Raw genomic sequence first — 20,042 nt, forward strand, 5'->3', positions numbered from 1 at the left:
AACCAGGAATGCTGCCTCTACTCATGACGCAAGTCAGCTGTGGGAGCCCGCCTGACTGCCCTAGGCTATGAGGGGTAGCACAGAGCTCACGTGGGGTTCGCTGCCAAGGAACAGGGTGCTGTAGGTGGGGCTGGGGTAGGGTTTAGGCAGTGACTGAACTGAGACCTGAGGCTTGCCTTTCTGAGACCAAGTTGGATAGCTTCTTCTCCCCTGTACCCCCTCTAGGACTGGGCTGCAGAGACCTTTGATATCATGGAACTTGCATTCCAAGATGGGGCACCCAGGACAGGGGTAACCAGAGGCCTGACTCTCTAGTACATCCTAGGGCAGGGAGCTGTACTCCCAGTTAAATGGGTGCAGGGAAAGCCAGAGAGAAAGCTGGGGGGAGGAAACAACGGGGGGGGGATCAGAGACCAGATGCAGGGCAGTGGGCAGGGCTGGGAGTCAGAGCGGTGGTGTGGACAGATGGAAAGACAGACGGCTGCACAGGGTTCAGAGGACTCGAGGAGCTGGGTCTGCAGCAGGCCCCCTGGGACTAGAGGAAGCCTCAAAACCGGAAACCTTGCTCCCAGCCCAGCAGAAAGAGGTTAACGTGCACAGAGTCCCCCCAAGACGATGCAGACTACACATCCAACTCTGACTACATGTGTAAGATCCGACCTCAACAAAACGAAAGGGGAACTGGAGACAGCAGCCTAGTGCAGGGACCAGCTCCTTACTGACACACTCCCCGGGAGTGTCACCCCAGAGATCCAGGAGGTACCAGAGAAATTTGGGGCCTGCCGAAGGGTAGCTAGCTAGACTGACCAAATCTTCGCTTGACCATCTGTGAAAGAGACCAGCACAGCAGGACACTGGCTCTTTCTGTACCCTAACCCCGGGTCTCAGGAAAAGCATGGAGCCACCCCACCCTGGGGCCCAGACAGCAGCTCCCTGTTCATGAGAGGAAGGGTGGGAAGCCACGAGGACCTCCCCACCTTCAGCAGAATTCTGGGACGGGAGGGGCAGGAGCCCTCCAGGAACACATGGCCCCTTTGAGGAGCCAGGCCTGTCCAAGTAATGGCAGTCAAAGGAGGCAGGAGGAGCTGGGTACAATCGCCCCTCTGTCCTAACAGCTCTGGGTCCTTACGCGTATACACAAACACATAGCTTTACACAAACCCCAAAGACACCCCCAGCCGCCACCCACATACTCATGCACACACGCATCTGTGTAGCTCTGGACACTCACCTGTGACCTTCCTTCACCAAAAATATTAAAAAGAAAAAAAAAAAAAAGCCCACCCAGGCAGCAAGCCTTTCTGCAGCTCCAGTTCATCTCCCAGAGCCTGGGGCATTTGCCCCTCCCACACAGAGGGCTTGGCCTATACACACTAGCACCACAACCCCCCTTCCTCAGCCTCCACCACTAACCCTCTGCCTGTAAGTGGTTTAGAACCAGTAGGGGGCATGGAAGCAGAGGCCCCCACTGCCCCATCCTGAAAGATCTATACATCCCTGCCAGCCAACCTTCTACTGATCCTTCTCCCTGAGAGCATTTGTTTCCCTTCCTCTGTGATGCTTTATGCCACCCTCACCTCTTCCAAGAAGTCCTTGGGGATTGACTTCTGGCTTGTAATTTCTTCATCCTGCACCCCTCTTTATATATGAAGGCCCTCTCCAACTGCCCCCTACCTAATGAAAGCAATTCTGGATGCAGCCTGTCAGAAGGGTGAGAGGAGTACAATTATGGAGGTGAGGTGGGGGTACTGTCAGAGTTTCCAAAGGCCCAGCCAGCTCAGCTTCAGAGGCCTCTGTTCTGACAAGGGGGCTGCCCGGCCTGCACACTCCAGCAACACAAGGCAGCCAGTGTGAGTGCCTCTCCACACAGGAAACAGCAGGGCCCGGTTCCTCAAAGGGCTCATTCAGACCCCAGCTCTCTGGAAAGTACCTCTGCTTCCTGCCACCCTCCCACTTAATCAAACAGGCTGCTGCTCTCTCCTGTGGGAAGGGAGCAAGGGCAGGTGGTTCAGTGGTTAGAGCCAGCCGTGGACCTTAGCGTCTAACCCAGAGCCCTGCCTTCATCTAAGACCTAGGAAGTTAACATACCTTCTGCAAAAGGGAGTGTGGGTGGAGTCACCCCCACTAAGGGGAGTGTGCCCTCTTCCTTGTGGGTGGTGAGCAGCCCTGCCCCGGGGTTTGAAATGTTTACCCCTTTGTGGGATATAAATATTCTCAGAGTGGGCAGTATCACCTGGCCCACAAGATCCCTGACAGTTTACTGCTCAGCTCTCGCCAGCTGGTCCAAGCCACTCCAGCCCACCAGGGCGATGGCTCTATCCTGTGGGGGCTGTGAGCCCCACCCTCTGTTCTGCGGCTGCCCATGGTTTGGCCTGTTGTGTTTTGCTCAAACAGACAGGGCACCCCCACAAGCACCTACTGCTTGCTGACCAGTCTCCAGGCCTGAGGTTCCCTGACACAAGAGCCCTGAGCAGGTGGCTTTGCACGAAGGCTGTCCTAAGGCCACCAGGGAGGGTTTCAGCTCAGCCCTGAGAACAGCATTATCTTTCATGGCCATCTCTCTAGGGGATGGGGGGGGGGACAGAAAAGGTGCAGACCCCTGCGGTGGCTGATGGCTCAGGATGGCCAGGGCCCAGCACTAGTGTGGCTGAGGCCAGATCATCTCTAGCAAAGCCTAACTGGGCTGGGTTTCCTCTCCCGACACTAGATATGTGTCAAGTTTTCTAACCACTGCAAGAATGGCTCAGGAACTGTGGAGAAATTGCTGGAGACAGAAGGAAGCCAATTTTAGAGAACTGCCCGAAGGAGGGATAAAGCTACTTAGAAGGAGGAGGTTATCTGTGTGGTCCAAAGGGGCCAGCATGGTGCTCGCCAAGCCTGGGTAGGCCGTATCTGTCCGGCCACCTGAGGAGACCCTCATTGGTCCAGCTGGAAGACCTGTGGTATGTCCCTGGCCCTGGCTTGGCTTAAGGAAGGGGATCTCCACTGTTGTCTTCCCTGGCTCTTTTAGGCATCTTTGGAAACAGAGAGGCCGGATGTGAGTATTCACCAGAGACCGGCAGTAGTGCTGAGGCAGGAAGCAATCGCAGAGTTGTAGAGGACAGTTTGGCCCATTTTCAGTCTGACACCGCACGTGCTTCCCATTGGCCCGGGAGCCTTTGCTCCTCGGCAGGCTCTGAGCAATAACCAGCCCCACCCCACCCCGTCCCCACAGACACTAGAAGGCCTGCCTGCATACCACCACCAAGCACCACAGCCAAACAGAGGTGAAACGCGGTCATGGCAAGGGCTGAGGACTAAGGAAGCCACCCTAGGAGAAGAATGTGATCAGGGATCAGCCTTCATTGTGAGAGTCCCTCAGAACTCAGATCTTATAACAGATGGTGGTGAGCCACCACGTGGTTGAACTCAGGGCCTCTGGAAGAGCAGTCGGTGCTCTTAACCACTGAGCCATCTCTCCAGCCTGAATAGCTGGAATCTTAACGAGGACCCTAGGCAGTGTCACATAGAGCCACGGGGCATGTCGGGATAGAAACACCTCCCTTGCCCTGCATCCTACCGGTCCATCTCTACTGTACCCACCTCCTCCTCCTCTGTGTCCCCAGCCTCCTTCTTCGGGGAGAACCACCTGGAGGTGCCTGTGCCCTCAGCCCTGACCAGAGTGGATTTGCTGCTCCAGTTCACCACATCCCAGCCCGAAGCCCTGCTTCTCTTGGCGGCAGGCCAAGCTGACCATCTCCTGCTCCAGCTCCACTCTGGACGCCTCCAGGTGAGTGGCACACCCGGGAACGGGGCTAGGGATTCCTTCCGTGGGTTGGAAGGCCTCACCTTTGGCTGTGCAACCTCCTACAACACGAGTCACCTCTGCCCTCGGGTCTTGGCCTGCCTACTGTGGGTGGCCAGCAACATCCCAGATGTGGTGGGGCAGTAGTGGCTCTGCCTACTAGCTGTCCCTGGTCTCACTTCTCCTCGTAGCTCCTAGATGGCCATCTGGACTGGGCACACTGAGCTTCCTGGGCCCACCTCCTCACAGTATCTGACTAACAGGCTTTCCTCACCTCTGCTCTCCCCTATTGCCCGCCTTTCTCTCTCTTCCCCATGCCTGACCAGCCCCCTCTCCTTGACATCTGTGTGTGAGGAGTATCCCTGCTCCCAGGGAGTATCTCTGTGCTACTCACTGGACCCAAGTTCCTCCACTGGGAGTCCCCCTGGCCCCTAGGCTCCCCTGTAGTATGGTGGTAACAGTGCCGTATACCACCTCCTACCACCCTCTCCTGTTCCTATTGCATGCGTTAAGACCAATTTTACTTTGAGCCTGGGCCTGAGGCAACAGTCACAGTAGGGTCCTCAGATGCTCCATGCTTGGATTCCTGAGTTCTGGTGTCTGTCTCTCATGGAGGATGCCTCTCCACTAGATTCTCAAGACCAGAACCTCTGGGCCGGTGAGGGAGGGACAGCTTCGTGGGTAAAGGCGCCTCTGTGCAGGGCCTAATGACCTAAGCTTCGTGCCCAGAACCCACAAAGTAACAAGAGAAAACTGACTCCTCAGAGTTGTTCTCTGACCTTCACATGTGCCTGCACACACACGCACACACATGCACACACACGCATACACATATGCACGTACACATACTACATGTACAAATACCCATACACACTCACACACATGCACACACACAAACCAATAGATAAAACATTAAAAAGAAAAACAGACCATCTTTTTGGGTTCTTAGCCTCACAGTGAGCCAAGCTACTTTTGCCTATGAGGGGGGCACATCAGGGTATTCCAGAGTCCCCATTACTCCTCCAGGGGTAATTTTTCTAGAACCCACAGTAGGTTTTCTGACAAGGCTCACTCAAGGGAAGAGAGGAAGGATAAGACCATGCAAAGTCTTCAGGAGAGAACCTTGCTCTGTGTAAATCCCTAGGGTCAGGGACAGTCTCTGAGCCACACTGGGGCCTCGACTCTACCCAGGTAAGAGTGACCTCATGGAAAGTCCTGCCCTAGCCCTGTGTGTGGGGCAGACAGAAACGTCAGCCACTCTCACCCCTGATCTCCCTGTTTTTCTTCAGGTCAGACTCGCCCTGGGAGGAAAAGAGCTGAGGCTGCAGACACCAGCAGACACGCTGCTGAGTGACTCCGCCCCCCACACGGTAGTCCTCACTGTGTCCAATAGCTGGGCTGTGCTGTCAGTTGATGGCATGTTGAACACCTCTGCCCCCATCCCAAGAGCATCCCAGCTCAAGGTCACCTATGGGCTCTTTGTGGGCTCCTCTGGAAGCCTTGACCTGCCTTACTTGAAGGGAATCAGCCGACCCCTAAGGGGCTGCCTCCACTCAGCCATTCTCAATGGCCGCAACCTTCTCCGTCCACTGACCCCCGATGTTCAGGACGGTTGTGCTGAAGAATTCTCTGCTGGTGAGGAAGTGGGTCTGGGCTTCTCTGGACCCCACTCACTGGCTGCCTTCTCTGCCTGGAGCACTCGGGAGGAAGGCACCCTGGAGTTCACACTCACCACTCGGAGTCAGCAAGCACCCCTGGCCTTCCAAGCGGGAGACCAGCGTGGCAACTTTATCTACGTGGACATATTTGAGGGCCACTTGCGGGCTGTGGTTGAAAAGGGCCAAGGCACCATGCTGCTTCGTAACAGCGTGCCTGTGGCTGACGGGCAGCCCCACGAGGTCAGCGTGCACATAGATGTCCACCGGCTGGAAATCTCTGTAGACCAATACCCTACACGCACTTTCAATCGTGGGGTCCTCAGCTACCTGGAGCCCCGTGGCAGTCTCCTCCTTGGGGGGCTGGACACAGAGGCCTCTCGCCACCTCCAAGAACACCGTCTGGGCCTGGCACCGGGGGCTGTCAATATCTCCCTGATAGGCTGCATAGAAGACTTCAGTGTTAATGGCAGGAGGCAGGGCCTCCGGGATGCCTGGCTGACCCGTGACATGACAGCAGGCTGCAGGTCTGAGGAGGACGAGTATGAAGAGGAGGTCTATGGCCCATATGAAACTTTCTCCACCCTGGCACCGGAAGCCTGGCCAGCCATGGAACTGCCAGAGCCTTGTATCCCTGAGCCAGGGCTGCCTGCTGTCTTTGCAAACTTCACCCAGCTGCTCACCATCAGCCCCCTGGTGGTGGCCGAGGGTGGCACAGCCTGGCTTGAGTGGCGGCACGTGCAGCCCACGCTGGACCTGACCGAGGCAGAGCTGCGCAAGTCCCAGGTGCTGTTCAGCGTGAGCCAGAGCGCACGCCACGGTGAGCTGGAGCTAGACATCCCCGGAGCCCAAACCCGGAAGATGTTTACCCTGTTGGACGTGGTGAATCGTAAGGCCCGCTTTGTTCACGACGGCTCTGAAGACACCTCTGACCGGCTGATGCTGGAGGTGTCCGTGACTGCTCGAGCACCTGTGCCCAACTGCCTGCGGAGGGGCCAAATTTACATCCTACCCATCCAGGTAAACCCTGTCAACGACCCACCTCGTATCATCTTCCCGCACGGCAGCCTCATGGTGATCCTGGAACACACGCAGAAGCCTCTGGGACCCGAGATTTTCCAGGCCTACGACCCGGACTCTGCCTGTGAGGGTCTCACCATCCAGCTCCTCGGCGTCTCCTCTGGTGTCCCTGTGGAACACCGAGACCAGCCCGGAGAACCAGCGACTGAGTTTTCCTGTCAGGAACTGGAGGCGGGCAACATAGTCTATGTCCACCGTGGTGGGCCTGCGCAGGACCTGACGTTCCGGGTCAGCGATGGGATGCAGGCCAGTGCACCGGCCACACTGAAGGTGGTGGCTGTGCGCCCAGCCATACAGATCCTCCACAACACAGGGCTGCGCCTGGCCCAGGGCTCCGCCGCAGCCATCTTGCCTGCCAACCTGTCAGTAGAAACGAACGCAGTAGGACAGGATGTGAGCGTGCTGTTCCGAGTCACCGGCACCTTGCAGTTCGGAGAGCTGCAGAAGCAGGGGGCCGGAGGGGTAGAGGGCACCGGGTGGTGGGACACAATGGCCTTCCACCAGCGTGATGTGGAGCAAGGTCGAGTGAGATACCTGAGCACTGACCCACAACGCCACGCCCACGACACAGTGGAGGAACTGACCTTGGAGGTGCAGGTGGGCCAGGAGACGCTGAGCAATCTGTCTTTCCCAGTGACCATCCAGAGGGCCACAATATGGATGCTTCGGCTTGAGCCTCTGCATACGCAGAACCCTCATCAGGAGACCCTCACCCCAGCCCACCTAGAGGCTTCCCTGGAGGAGGAGGGGGGAGGCCCGCACCCTCATACCTTCCACTATGAGTTGGTTCAGGCCCCCAGGAGAGGAAACCTCCTGCTCCAAGGTACAAGGCTGTCGGATGGCCAGAGCTTCAGCCAGAGTGACCTGCGGGCTGGTCGTGTGACCTACAGGGCCACAATGCGGACCTCTGAGGCAGCTGACGACTCCTTCCGTTTCCGGGTCACATCTCCACCACATTTCTCCCCGCTCTACACGTTCCCTATCCACATCGGTGGTGACCCAAATGCTCCTGTCCTCACGAACGTCCTTCTCATGGTACGCGAGGGAGGGGAGGGAGTGCTGTCTGCTGACCACCTCTTTGTCAAGAGTCTCAACAGTGCCAGCTATCTCTATGAGGTTATGGAACAACCCCACCATGGCAGGTTGGCTTGGAGGGACCCAGAGGGAAAGGCCACCCCAGTGACATCCTTCACTAATGAGGACCTACTACACGGCCGACTGGTCTACCAGCATGACGACTCTGAGACCATAGAGGATGACATCCCATTTGTGGCCACACGCCAGGGCGAAGGCAGCGGTGACATGGCCTGGGAGGAGGTGCGAGGTGTCTTCCGAGTGGCCATCCAGCCTGTGAACGATCACGCCCCTGTGCAGACCGTCAGCCGTGTCTTCCATGTGGCCCGGGGTGGACAGCGGCTGCTGACCACAGATGACGTGGCCTTCAGTGATGCTGACTCAGGCTTCAGTGACGCCCAACTGGTGCTGACCCGCAAGGACCTCCTCTTTGGCAGCATCGTGGCTATGGAGGAGCCGACGAGACCCATCTACCGTTTCACCCAAGAGGACCTCAGGAAGAAGCAAGTCCTGTTTGTACACTCAGGGGCCGACCATGGCTGGCTCCAGCTCCAGGTGTCTGATGGCCAACACCAGGCTACTGCCATGCTGGAGGTGCAGGCCTCGGAGCCCTATCTCCACGTAGCCAATAGTTCTAGTCTTGTGGTTCCTCAAGGAGGCCAGGGCACCATCGACACAGCTGTGCTCCACCTGGACACCAACCTGGATATACGGAGCGGAAATGAGGTCCACTACCATGTAACAGCTGGCCCTCACTGGGGGCAGCTCCTCCGGGATGGCCAATCAGTCACCTCCTTCTCCCAACGGGACTTGTTGGATGGGGCCATTCTCTACAGCCACAACGGCAGCCTCAGCCCCCAAGACACCCTGGCCCTTTCTGTGGCAGCGGGGCCAGTACACACTGACACCCTCCTACGAGTGACCATTGCCCTAGAGGGCCCCCTGGCCCCACTACAGCTGGTGCAGCACAAAAAGATCTACGTCTTCCAGGGGGAAGCGGCTGAGATCAGAAGGGACCAGCTAGAGGTAAGGTGGTTCACCCGGCTGCCAGGCTGGAGGGTACTTCCATGAAGGGGATGCCCCTGAGGTGACGCAGGTGTTGCTTCGGTATTTACCTGTATGTGTTGTAGCTCCACACACTTCTAGGAAGTCTGTTATGCATACACCTACCTGTGAAGTGTCATACCTCCAGAGATCACACACGCATGTATCCTTGCTGTGGCTAATCGTGTAAAATCTGAACTCCAGCCAGATCCAGACAATCTCCAAAGCAGAGCCCAAGAATATATGTTCCCTTACACTCCCTAGGAGGTTCCCGTGAGCAGTGAGCTTTGAAGAGTGCTGCCCCTCAGATCTACAGGTCCTCAGCTCTCTCCCTGGACCCCACGCCAGGACCGTGTGGGTCTATGCAGTATTTATTAGCTCAGGGAGCTCACTGCACAACACTGACCAGCAGGCTCACTTGCCTTGCTGTGAAACCCCGACCAGATCCTTGCCAGTTTTGAGGCCCTTCCGGTTCTGAGCGTCTGGACTTTGAGAAAGACCATGACTAAATGTGTCAGGAAGCGCCCGCACCGGAGGAGGTGGCATATGAACCAAGCTATGGTGGTGCACACCTTTAATCCCTCCCTCGGGAGGCAGAGGCAGCCAGAGCTCTTTGAGTTCAATACCAGTCCGGTCTATTAAGTGGGTTCCAGGCCAGACAAGGCGCAAAAGAAGGGGTGGGGGGAGAGCGGAGAAAAGAGAGAAGTATGAGGAATGGGCAGCAAAAACTAGCAGATGGCATTCCAAGCTAAGAGAAGGTGATCTGCAAAGGCATAGAGTCAGAAGTGCAATTTAAGAGTGATGCTTAGACGTGTGTGTGTGTGTGTGTGTGTGTGTGTGTGTGTGTGTGTGTGTGTGTGTGTGTGAGTGAGTGTGTGTAGATCAGGCATTGAGGGAGGACTCAGCCTCCTTTGGGCTGAATCAAATCAGCCAAGTGTGTAAGACCTGGAATCTGGGAGCCTGTATTGCTGGGTATGGTGAGAGCGCCCTCTTGTGGTACACAGTGTCAGCTACAAGAGCATTAACCACTTGCAGAAGCAAAGCATTAGCAACACGTGGCGACCGAGCCGGTTCTGCCGCCTGAGGAATCCCATATATCCCATCGTCTCTGTTGACCAGGTAGTCCAGGAGGCAGTGCTGCCTGCGGACATCACGTTCTCGTTGAGAAGTCCCCCGAACGCCGGCTACCTGGTGATGGTGTCCCACGGCGCTTCAGCAGATGAACCGCCCAGCCTGGACCCTGTGCAGAGCTTCTCCCAGGAGGCAGTGAATTCAGGCCGGGTTCTCTACCTGCACTCTAGTCCTGGAGTCTGGAGTGATTCCTTCTCCCTGGATGTGGCCTCGGGCCTGGGTGATCCTCTCGAAGGCATCTCTGTGGAGCTAGAGGTGTTACCCACAGGCATCCCCCTGGTTGTTCAAAACTTCAGCGTTCCTGAGGGTGGCACCCGCACCCTGGCCCCTCCGCTGGTCCAAATCACTGGGCCTTACTTCCCCACACTGCCAGGCCTTGTCCTACAGGTGCTAAAGCCACCGCGGCACGGAGCCCTGCAGAAAGAGGAGCATCCTCAGGATGGGAGCCTCAGCACTTTCTCCTGGAAAGAGGTACCCTAGTTACTGGCACTGCTTTGTGTTTTATTTCTGCCCTCCTCTGGGGAAACGGAAACCGTGTCGTTTTTCCACACACGCACATGCACACTTCTCACCTGTGGAAACGGGTTCTAAAACTAGGTCTTCTGTACCTAGCAACGGGACATTAAGGGTGTTGGTCCCAAGATCCCTGCTGAGTCTCAGACTCGCTGAAGACTGACAACCAATTCTGGGTCTCCTAATAGGTGGAAGAGCAGCGGATCCGCTACGTGCATGATGGAAGCGAGACGCAGACAGACAGCTTCGTCCTGCTAGCTAATGCCTCAGAGATGGAACGCCAGAGCCAGCCCATGGCCTTCACCATCACCATCCTCCCTGTGAATGACCAACGCCCTGTCATCACCACAAACACAGGCCTGCAGGTGAGTTCACTCTGGGCCTACCACATCTCTAGAATCCCTTACTTCTCCCCTGTTCTCAGGCTCAGTTTCATCCTCTGTGAAATGGGTTCACTACCACATACGTGGCTATTGGAAGGAGAGATGTGTTACTGTGCTGAAAACAGAACACAGTTGTGAAGTCTTGTTACTGGGCACTTATAAATACAGTGGGCAGTCTTGTTTAAGAAAGACCATCCTTGCCCCTGGGAGTCCCTAAACCCACCTGTAGCAAAAAGGTTTTTTCCTCATGTCTCAGGCCCAAAATACCTAAAGAAACTTACTATAAGCCCTGCAGGTTGGGAGCTCAGGTGTCACAGAAATAAAGATCGCAACAAGGCTCCCCAAGTTTCTGTCCCTATAGACTGCAGAGCAATGTCACCCTGTTCTGCAGAAATGGAGGCTGAGGCCCGGGCGGGGACAGAGTTCAATGGAACAGAAAGGATATAGATTGATAGGCCCACAGAGGTTGGACTAAGTTTCGGATGACAGTCTCTAGGGTCTAGACCACCATCAGGGGTAGCTTTGGTAGAAGGGTAACGTGAGGGCTGCTTCTAGCATGGAGTCTTTTGTAGTTACCTATGGAGCGGTGGTATAGTCTTGTCTTTAGGTAACTAAGGATTGCCTAGGATCACAGGTTGGAAATGACATGTGATAGGTTGGCCAGTAGGTGGCGATATCCACCCATGTTAGTCCCCTGGAGCCCAACTCTGCTGTCTCAACTTACTCTAGGACTCTGGGAGGGCGAAGCTCATGAGTATTTGAAGGATGTTTTCTGATATGAGAGCCTCCTACCCAGAATGGCCCCAGTGACTGGCCCTGTGCCACATGGAACAGGGCTCCGGAAGAGGACCTTGCCCTGCGTGGGTGGGTAGCCTATGGGGCCTCCCCTGCACTCTGCATGGGTAGGTTCCTAGCTGAGAAGGAAATTCAGCTCTCCTCTCCGGTCTCCATCTCCCTCCCGACCTCCGGTTGGCAGGAGAGCCTCTTTCTGAGTGTCCAGTGCTGGCCAAACACCACTACCTCTGTCCTGTGCCCACCCCTGCCAAGTGGTATATGCCATAGCAGGAGGGAAGGTAGATCCTTGCCCACCAGTGAGACACAGCAGCTCCTTTGGTCAGGGATGAGGATCTCTGTGAAGTAAGAACTCAGTAAGGGTCGAACAGGAGCATTTCTAGGCAGGAGGGTTGAGGTCTGGCTTTGAGGTACAATTAAGATTAGGCCAGGTGGAGAAGGAATATGCGTGACCGCAAAGGAGAATGAGATCGAAGGCCCTTTCCACAGTGGGGTCCAGAATGGCACAGGCGGCCATGACAGCTGAGCAGAGAAGGATGGAGGCCTGGTGACAGTTCCCCGGCCAGGAGGAAAGAAGGAGATGGGATGGGAACAATGTGGACAGAACTTTCACAGGTCTGTGTCCCCAGATCTGGGAGGGGGCCATTGTGCCCATTCCCCCTGAGGCCCTCAGGGGGACAGACAATGATTCCGGGCCGGAAGACTTGGTCTACACCATCGAGCAGCCCAGCAATGGACGGATAACCCTGAGGGTGGCTCCAGACACCGAGGTCCACCGCTTCACACAAGCCCAGCTGGACAGCGGGCTTGTGCTGTTCTCACACAGAGGTGGGTGCTGATGCTGAGTGGGTTCTTCAGCCCCCCCGCCCCCGCCCCGGGGTGGGGGTACCATGAGGGGAGGGAGCTAACTCGGGCCAGTAAGATCCAGCTCCACCTTGTGCGCAGGAGCCCTGGAAGGAGGCTTCCACTTCGACCTCTCTGATGGCGCGCACACTTCTCGTGGTCATTTCTTCCGAGTGGTGGCCCAGAAGCAGATACTCCTCTCCTTGGAGGGCAGCCGGAAGTTGACTGTCTGTCCAGGTAAGTCTGCATGCTGAGCAGCTGAGGTGGAATTGAGGATGGGGGCGCAGGATCCTTGCCTTGGCTCCTGTCAAAAAGCTAAGAGGTTCTTTCTGCTTTTACAGAGTCTGTGCAACCACTCAGCAGCCAGAGCCTGAGTGCCAGCTCCAGCACAGGCACCGACCCCCATCACCTGCTCTACCGGGTGGTAAGAGGCCCCCAGCTCGGTCGACTCCTTCATGCCCAGCAAGGAGGTGCAGAGGAGGCCTTGGTGAACTTCACGCAGGCTGAGGTAAGGGGCTCGCTCCTCAGCCACTGCACAGACCCCATCCTTACCTCAGGTGGCCTCAGGGTCTAAGCGCTGTGAGCAGTTCCTCTGGGCCATGGTGGAGGACGGGCTCCCGAGAGCAGACATCGAACTTGGTGCTCCCACCTAGAGGCTATAAAATTACAGCATGACCCCAATTATTTCCACATGAGCAGGATCCAAGAAGACACGGCGGGTCCTGCCACTGGATCTGTGGTGCTGCTCCAAGAACTCTCAAAGGGGCTTACCCTGGCCCTTGAAAAGGGCAGGACCCACCTCTCAATAGAGGTCTCTTTCCAGCACTCCTTTCCCTCAGAGGCCTCCTGGGCCCCACAAGTTTCACCCCATCAGGGCGTGTGCTCCCCTGAGAGGTGCTGGGACGGGAGAGCTGGCAGGGGGAAAGCAACTCCCACCCAGCAGCCCAGCAGCTAGCTCAGAGGAGGATGCTGTTCTAACTAGGCTCAATTAAGATTCCTCAGGTCTGGCACATCTTTTGCTAGGCTTGTATTCTCTCTTCTCCCAGGCCCTGGCATCTACCATAGCCCCTTTCTCCCCCTCCCCACAATGAAATCTGCCAGTGGCTTGGGCAACCGTGGGAACTTTGTTATCATAGACCAGGAAGGAGGAGAGACTAAGACAAGGCCATGAGTGCCCCTCCCCCACCCAGCATTCCCCTATGCTCCAGTAACACGAAGAACAAGAGCGAATGGCCACCAGGGGGCCAGACTGGCAATGCCACCCAAGAAGGCTAGAAAGGCTACGTGGCACAGACACCCTCCTCCACTGAGAGAAGCCAGGCTGCAGTAGGCGGTAGATTGACAGTACCACTGCCCTTCAAGAAGCTGGGCTGGACAAGGCAGGGCTCAGGTAACCTTAATTTTCAGACAAGGAAGTGCATAGGAGGTCAGGTGATTTTTATTCAGTATACATGACTAGTAAGAAGCAAGACCATGATTAAACTTCTAACTGCTTATCTGAGTTCCCTTCACCTGAGGACACTGTCCCCAGAGCCTGGGAGACCCCTGCACACCTGGCCGGAGTTTTGCCTTTTTCTCATCGAGACCCTTCTCGTACAGAAGCACTGATAGCCAGCCAGGTGTCACACTGACCTCCACCACCACTGCTGGGGGGAGAGGGGGCTCCATTTCCCATCATTCCCACCATCTGCCTGCCGGGCTAGAGGTTACAACGGTCAGTCTTCCATCCTTTAGGACACATCTGGCCCACAGATGTGTTTTATTTGAATACACATTACACTTAATACCTTTTCTTATTGGTTATTCTCTGCATTTACATTTCAGACGTTATCCCCTTCTCCCAATCACATCCCCCCTCCCCCTCCCATTGCCTCCATGAAGGTGTCCCCTCTTACACTTAATATCTTAACATTAGTTGTCATTGTCGAATCCCAGGAAAGTTCACAAAAAAACCTGATACCCAATTCTTTAAAGGCCTGTGCTCTTTCTTGTAGCAAACCACCAAGGAGACGCCCCTCCCCACCCCACCTCCGACGCAGATAGGCTCCCAGTGTAGATAGCACTAGCCTTCTAAAACACTCTGGGGCTCCAAGATTGCTTGCTTACAGTGTTCCCACCGTTTCCGTTTTACTGTCGCACAAGTCCCGTTGTGCTGAAAGGAAAATTCTTCCTTGTGTTTTCCTCCTAAAATGGGAAAACAAAGACAAGGCACAAGGATGTGTCTTGATCGGAAGGTGCAGGAAACAGGTTTCTTTACAGAAGCAAAGAATGTGACTTGGTGTTGAACATACATACAGCCCTAAAGAGTAGGTCATAAAGTCGAGGTGACGGGGAGTCGACGTGAGGTCTCCCGGCTAACAATGGTGTTATGTGAGCAGATACTGAGCTGTTGCAGTGCTGAGCAAGAGACAGGCTCACATGCTGAACCTGGCACTGTGGCACACACCAGCTACTTGGGAGGCTGAGGCAGGAGAATCAGTTGAGCTTGGGAGGTCAAGGCCAGTCTGGGAGACATAGTGAGACCCTTGTCCAAAAGAAAAACAGGAAACCGACCCTATGTTTTCAGAGGCTCCCTCTGTCTTCAGACTGTAGAGGCAGCGGGCAGAGCCCTTGAGCAGAGCGTGAGAGAGGAAACATTTGCAGTAACCCAGACGGGACCTGGGCGGTGAGGGAGAAAGGAGCCGAGGAAGCCTCTGGGGCTTTCCCTGAGCCGCTCAACAGCAGAGCTGCTGTCATGGCGATGGAATCTCAGGTGAAGCCACTGGGGCACATGTGGGCCTAAGGGAGCTTAAAACATCCATTGGACGTCTGTGGAGCACAAGACACAGGTGGAGATTTGAGACTGGGGTTCCGGCGAGAGTAAACTGGGCTGGAGATCCCAGGAAGGGCCATTTGAGGTCCTGAGACTGCATGGAATAGGTAGGGCAGAGACCATGCCACAGGATGCAGGATGCTGGGGGCGCAGGACCAGCAGAGCATCACATCCCAGAAGTTTCATCGTGTGAAGCGATGCTCAGCAGTCAGTGAGACCTAAGCCAGTCTCTGGCTCGAATGCACAGGGCCCATTAGTGCCATTGATGACGTCATGGGGGCTCGAATGCACAGGGCCCATTAGTGCCATTGATGACGTCATGGGAACAAAATCCTGAGTGGAGCAGGCTGAGGATGGGCAGTGACAGTGGACACTATTCTTGGGGAGTTTTGCTGCAGCGAAAAGAGAGGTGACAAGCACCAACGGAAAAGATGAACCGGGGTCTGGGGATGTAGCTCAGATGCAAGTGTGCCTGCCTAGCACACATGCAGCCCTGGTTCCAGCCACCACCATATAAAACATACATTTTAGCAAGTTCCGGGGCAGACTAGGATACACGAAGCCCTCTCTCAAGAAAAAGAAAGAAAAGAAATTCAAGAGTGATTTCTTGTAAGATGAAAGGAAAAATTAACTTGGTTGCATATCCAAAAAAAATCTATTTGGGGGAGAGCTGACGTAACAGAAACAGCGTCTGTGGGGAGCAAGGAGGATGGGAGGCATTTCGGAGGAGGAAGGACCCTCTCTAAATGGAAACATGAATCAACGACCAGTTTCCCCAGCTAAAGCTAGAGCTGAAATGCAGGCTTCTGCCTTCAGAGCCCAGCTTTTCCTGGCCGTGTAATTCCCTAATGGTGACCCCTTGAACCAGTGAGGTAGAGAGCAGGCGCCATAGAGAGACCTGTGTTCAGCCAGAGGAACTCAGAGTAAGGGTGAGAGTGCCGGTGCCCAGCCAGCCTGACAGGGAGCTTCCAGGTTCTACAGACTGAGCCCACCTGTTACACCCAACCACGATGTCTCCCCCCCCCCCAGGTGAATGCTGGGACTATTCTGTATGAGCATGAAATGTCCTCTGACCCCTTCTGGGAAGCCCACGATACCATCGGTCTCCTGTTGTCCTCATCACCAGCCAGGGATCTGGCTGCCACCCTGGCTGTGGTTGTGTCTTTCGATGCTGCCTGTCCCCAGCGCCCCAGCCGTCTCTGGAGGAACAAAGGTGAATGGTGTGATCTAGCATGATGGGATGGCAAGGCTGAGGATGCTGGGAAATAGAGAATGCCCAAACAGGGGGATAGAGCCTGGGTAGCGGCTTCGGTCTCAGACCCGGGTATAGGGATGGTGCATGGGGAACACTTGTTCCTTGTTCTCCCAGGGCCGTGAGCCCCATCCTGGAGCTACTGCTGGTCTAAAGGAGTGGTACAGACTTACCCTGAGGTCTCCTTTCTGAGGACTCATGGCTCTTCTTCCAGTGGACTGGACCTTCATAGCCTCTGTCTCATCCCCCAGGTCTTTGGGTCCCTGAGGGCCAGCGAGCCAAGATCACAGTGGCTGCCCTTGATGCCACCAACCTCCTAGCCAGTGTACCAGCGTCTCAGCGCAGTCGGCATGATGTACTCTTCCAGATCACACAGTTCCCCACCCGGGGCCAGCTCCTGGTGTCTGAGGAGCCACTCCATGCCAGGAGGCCCCACTTCCTGCAATCTGAGCTGGCTGCAGGACAGCTGGTGTATGCCCACGGTGGTGGGGGCACCCAGCAGGATGGCTTCCGTTTCCGTGCCCACCTCCAGGGACCAACGGGGGCTTTTGTGACAGGACCCCAAACCTCTGAAGCCTTTGTCATCACTGTGAGGGACGTGAATGAGCGGCCCCCTCAGCCACAGGCCTCCGTTCCCCTCCGTGTCACCAGGGGCTCACGAGCCCCCATCTCTCGAGCCCAGCTGAGTGTAGTCGATCCAGACTCGGCTCCAGGGGAAATTGAGTATGAAGTACAGAGGGCACCCCACAATGGCTTCCTGAGCCTGGCTGGGGACAACACTGGGCCTGTGACCCACTTCACACAGGCTGATGTGGACGCAGGGCGACTGGTCTTTGTGGCAAATGGGAGCAGTGTGGCCGGCATATTCCAGCTGAGCATGTCTGATGGAGCTAGCCCCCCAATACCTATGTCCCTGGCTGTGGATGTCTTACCATCCACCATTGAGGTGCAGCTGCGAGCACCCCTGGAGGTACCCCAAGCTCTAGGACGTTCCTCACTGAGCAGGCAGCAGCTCCAGGTGATTTCGGATCGTGAGGAGCCAGATGTAGCTTACCGCCTCACTCAGGGGCCCCTGTATGGGCAGCTACTGGTGGGGGGCCAGCCCGCTTCAGCCTTCAGCCAGCTGCAGGTAGACCAGGGGGACGTGGTCTTTGCCTTTACCAATTTCTCTTCCTCTCAGGATCATTTCAAAGTCCTGGCTCTTGCCAGGGGTGCGAATGCATCAGCTACCGTCAATGTCACAGTGCAGGCTCTGTTGCATGTGTGGGACGGTGGGCCATGGCCTCAGGGTACCACCCTGCGCCTTGACCCCACTGTGCTCGATGCCAGTGAGCTGGCCAACCGCACAGGCAGTATGCCCCACTTCCGGCTCCTGGCAGGACCCCGATATGGCCGTGTGGTCCGTGTGGCCCGAGGCCGAACAGAATCTAGGAGCAACCAACTTGTGAAACGTTTCACACAGCAGGACCTGGAAGAGGGAAGCCTGGGGCTAGAGTTGGGCAAGCCAGAGAGCAGCTCCACTGGTCCAGCAGGTGACAGACTTACTCTGGAGCTGTGGGCAAGGGGTGTCCCACCTGCTGTGGCTTTGCTGGACTTTGCCACTGAGCCTTACCATGCAGCCAAGTCCTACAGTGTGGCCCTACTCAATGTCCCTGAGGCTGCTCGGACAGAAACAGAGAAACCAGGAAGAAACACCCCCACTGGCCAGCCAGGCCAAGCAGCATCCAGCCCCATGCCCACCATGGCCAAAGGTGGTTTCTTGGGCTTCTTAGAGGCCAACATGTTCAGCGTCATCATTCCGGTTTGCCTGGTCCTCCTGCTCCTGGCCCTCATCTTGCCTCTGCTCTTCTACCTCCGCAAACGCAATAAGACAGGCAAGCATGATGTCCAGGTGTTGACCGCCAAGCCCCGCAATGGCCTAGCTGGTGACACAGAGACTTTTCGAAAGGTAGAGCCAGGCCAAGCCATCCCACTCACAACTGTGCCTGGCCAGGGGCCCCCACCAGGAGGCCAGCCTGACCCAGAGCTATTACAGTTTTGCCGGACACCCAATCCTGCACTCAGGAATGGCCAGTACTGGGTGTGAGACCTGTCCTGTGCCCAGATGCTGCCCACCCTCTAAGCCTACTGCTTCTGTACCCTGGTCTGGCCTGAGGATCTCCAGAGCCAAAGAGACCTTGAGATGCCGGATGTGGAGGGAGCTGGGAAACAGTCTAGAGATCCTAGAGTGAGCCGAGTCAAGAGTTGGAACCTTCCTCAGCTCACTTAGACCTAGCGAGCCACAGGGGCCAAGGTGAGAGGGCAGCTAAAGTTAGCTCACTGCAGAAAACAGAAGAACATCCTAGATGGATCACAACTCTGAGTCCTGGGACTGTGACCTTAGATAAGTCATATCTGACTCAGACTGCCAAGGTCAGGAGAAGAGAGCACCCCTGGGCTTTCTACCCCAGCTCTGGCCATTTGTTGTCTCTGAAGAACAAACTCTCCCTCTCTGGTGTTTTCCTGAAGCTGAACAGGGAGGAATGTTAGGCAATAGATTAATATATTCAAGGTGCGAGATGGGTGGGATTGCTCTGGGGTTGGTTAATTTAAGGCAAGAAAGCTATTTAACATGGTGCTGGGCTAGCCAGGCCTAACAAAACCCTGGAGTATATGCAACGGACAAAGGTCTGAAGCCATTTCACCCACAGGGCCCTGTGGTAGAGCGTCGAAGCATTGGAGAGCAACCTTCTTGGACTGGGAGTGTTGAAGGCCCCTTTGGTTGCCATGCTCTTCCCAAGACTGGGGAGCAGGGGGCACTTGACTCCAGGGAGCCTTGGTGAATGGTGCTTCAGAGGCTCCGGACAGCTGTGCACTGTTTGTGTTTGACTGTGCATAGGGCTCTTAACCTTGGCAGCTTCGCTCCCCTGGGGCAGGCCGTGTGGCCTAGCTCCATGGGGGTGGGGATAGACAGATCTGGACAAGCTCTTGAATTTCCACCTCCTGGGGCATTCCCAAAGTCCTCTGCTCGTGCCTGTACTGGCAGATGGGCTGTTTGTTGAGATGGGACCAAAGCCCTTATGCTACAGGGTACTTCAGGGAAAATAAAAATAAAAATAAATGCTCCCAGCCTTAGACTCCTTAGCCTGGGTTTTGGCCTCCAAAGCCCTATCCCGCCCCAACCTCCCTTCATTGTGGCTGCAAAAGCAAACGTGGGGGGAATGGGGGTGGGGTGGGGTGGGAGGAGATGTGGAAGCTTGGGACACTTGGGACACAGTGCATAAAGGGAGAATTTGGGCATGCAGACTTTTATGTGGAACCTTTCACAACCTCTATCCGTCACCAAGACCCAAGTACTTCTCTAAAGGAGAGGAAGGAACGCAGACTCAGAAAAGTCGGACCCCACAGAGCATACCATTCAGCTAGCAATGGGTCCTGAGGTCCTGAGTCTCCAAAAGAAAGGCTGTTAAATGAACGACAAGGCAGACGGACAAAATCCTCTGGTCCTTCCTATGAGAGGATGATGCAAGATCAGGGACAAAGGAACCAAACTCGGGCCCAGGGGGGATCATCTGGTCTCGAAAATGGGCTGAAGCCATTAGAAAAGAAACTTAAAGCTTAAATGCTGCCAGAATCCCAGTCCTCCGGAGGCCGGACATGAGAATGACTTCCAAGTCATTCTCGGCCCTAGAAAATTTAA

At 55.7% G+C, this 20,042-nt stretch overlaps 1 protein-coding gene across 1 annotated transcript in view; it reads left to right on the forward strand.

Moving 5' to 3' along the window:
* CSPG4 (chondroitin sulfate proteoglycan 4) overlaps positions 1 to 19,460 on the forward strand; it is a 33,724-nt gene extending 14,264 nt beyond the window's left edge. The window contains exons 2-10 of the mRNA XM_080929808.1: positions 3,606 to 3,769; positions 5,074 to 8,619; positions 9,757 to 10,239; positions 10,470 to 10,646; positions 12,086 to 12,284; positions 12,402 to 12,536; positions 12,641 to 12,807; positions 16,141 to 16,324; positions 16,615 to 19,460. Of these exons, the coding sequence (XP_080785934.1) occupies positions 3,606 to 3,769; positions 5,074 to 8,619; positions 9,757 to 10,239; positions 10,470 to 10,646; positions 12,086 to 12,284; positions 12,402 to 12,536; positions 12,641 to 12,807; positions 16,141 to 16,324; positions 16,615 to 18,449 (6,890 nt within the window). The 3' untranslated portion in view covers positions 18,450 to 19,460. The remainder of the gene's footprint in view (positions 1 to 3,605; positions 3,770 to 5,073; positions 8,620 to 9,756; positions 10,240 to 10,469; positions 10,647 to 12,085; positions 12,285 to 12,401; positions 12,537 to 12,640; positions 12,808 to 16,140; positions 16,325 to 16,614) is intronic.
* Positions 19,461 to 20,042: the final 582 nt, after the last annotated feature.

Source organism: Micromys minutus (assembly GCF_963924665.1).
Source record: "Micromys minutus genome assembly, chromosome: 16".
Lineage (NCBI taxonomy): Eukaryota > Metazoa > Chordata > Mammalia > Rodentia > Muridae > Micromys > Micromys minutus.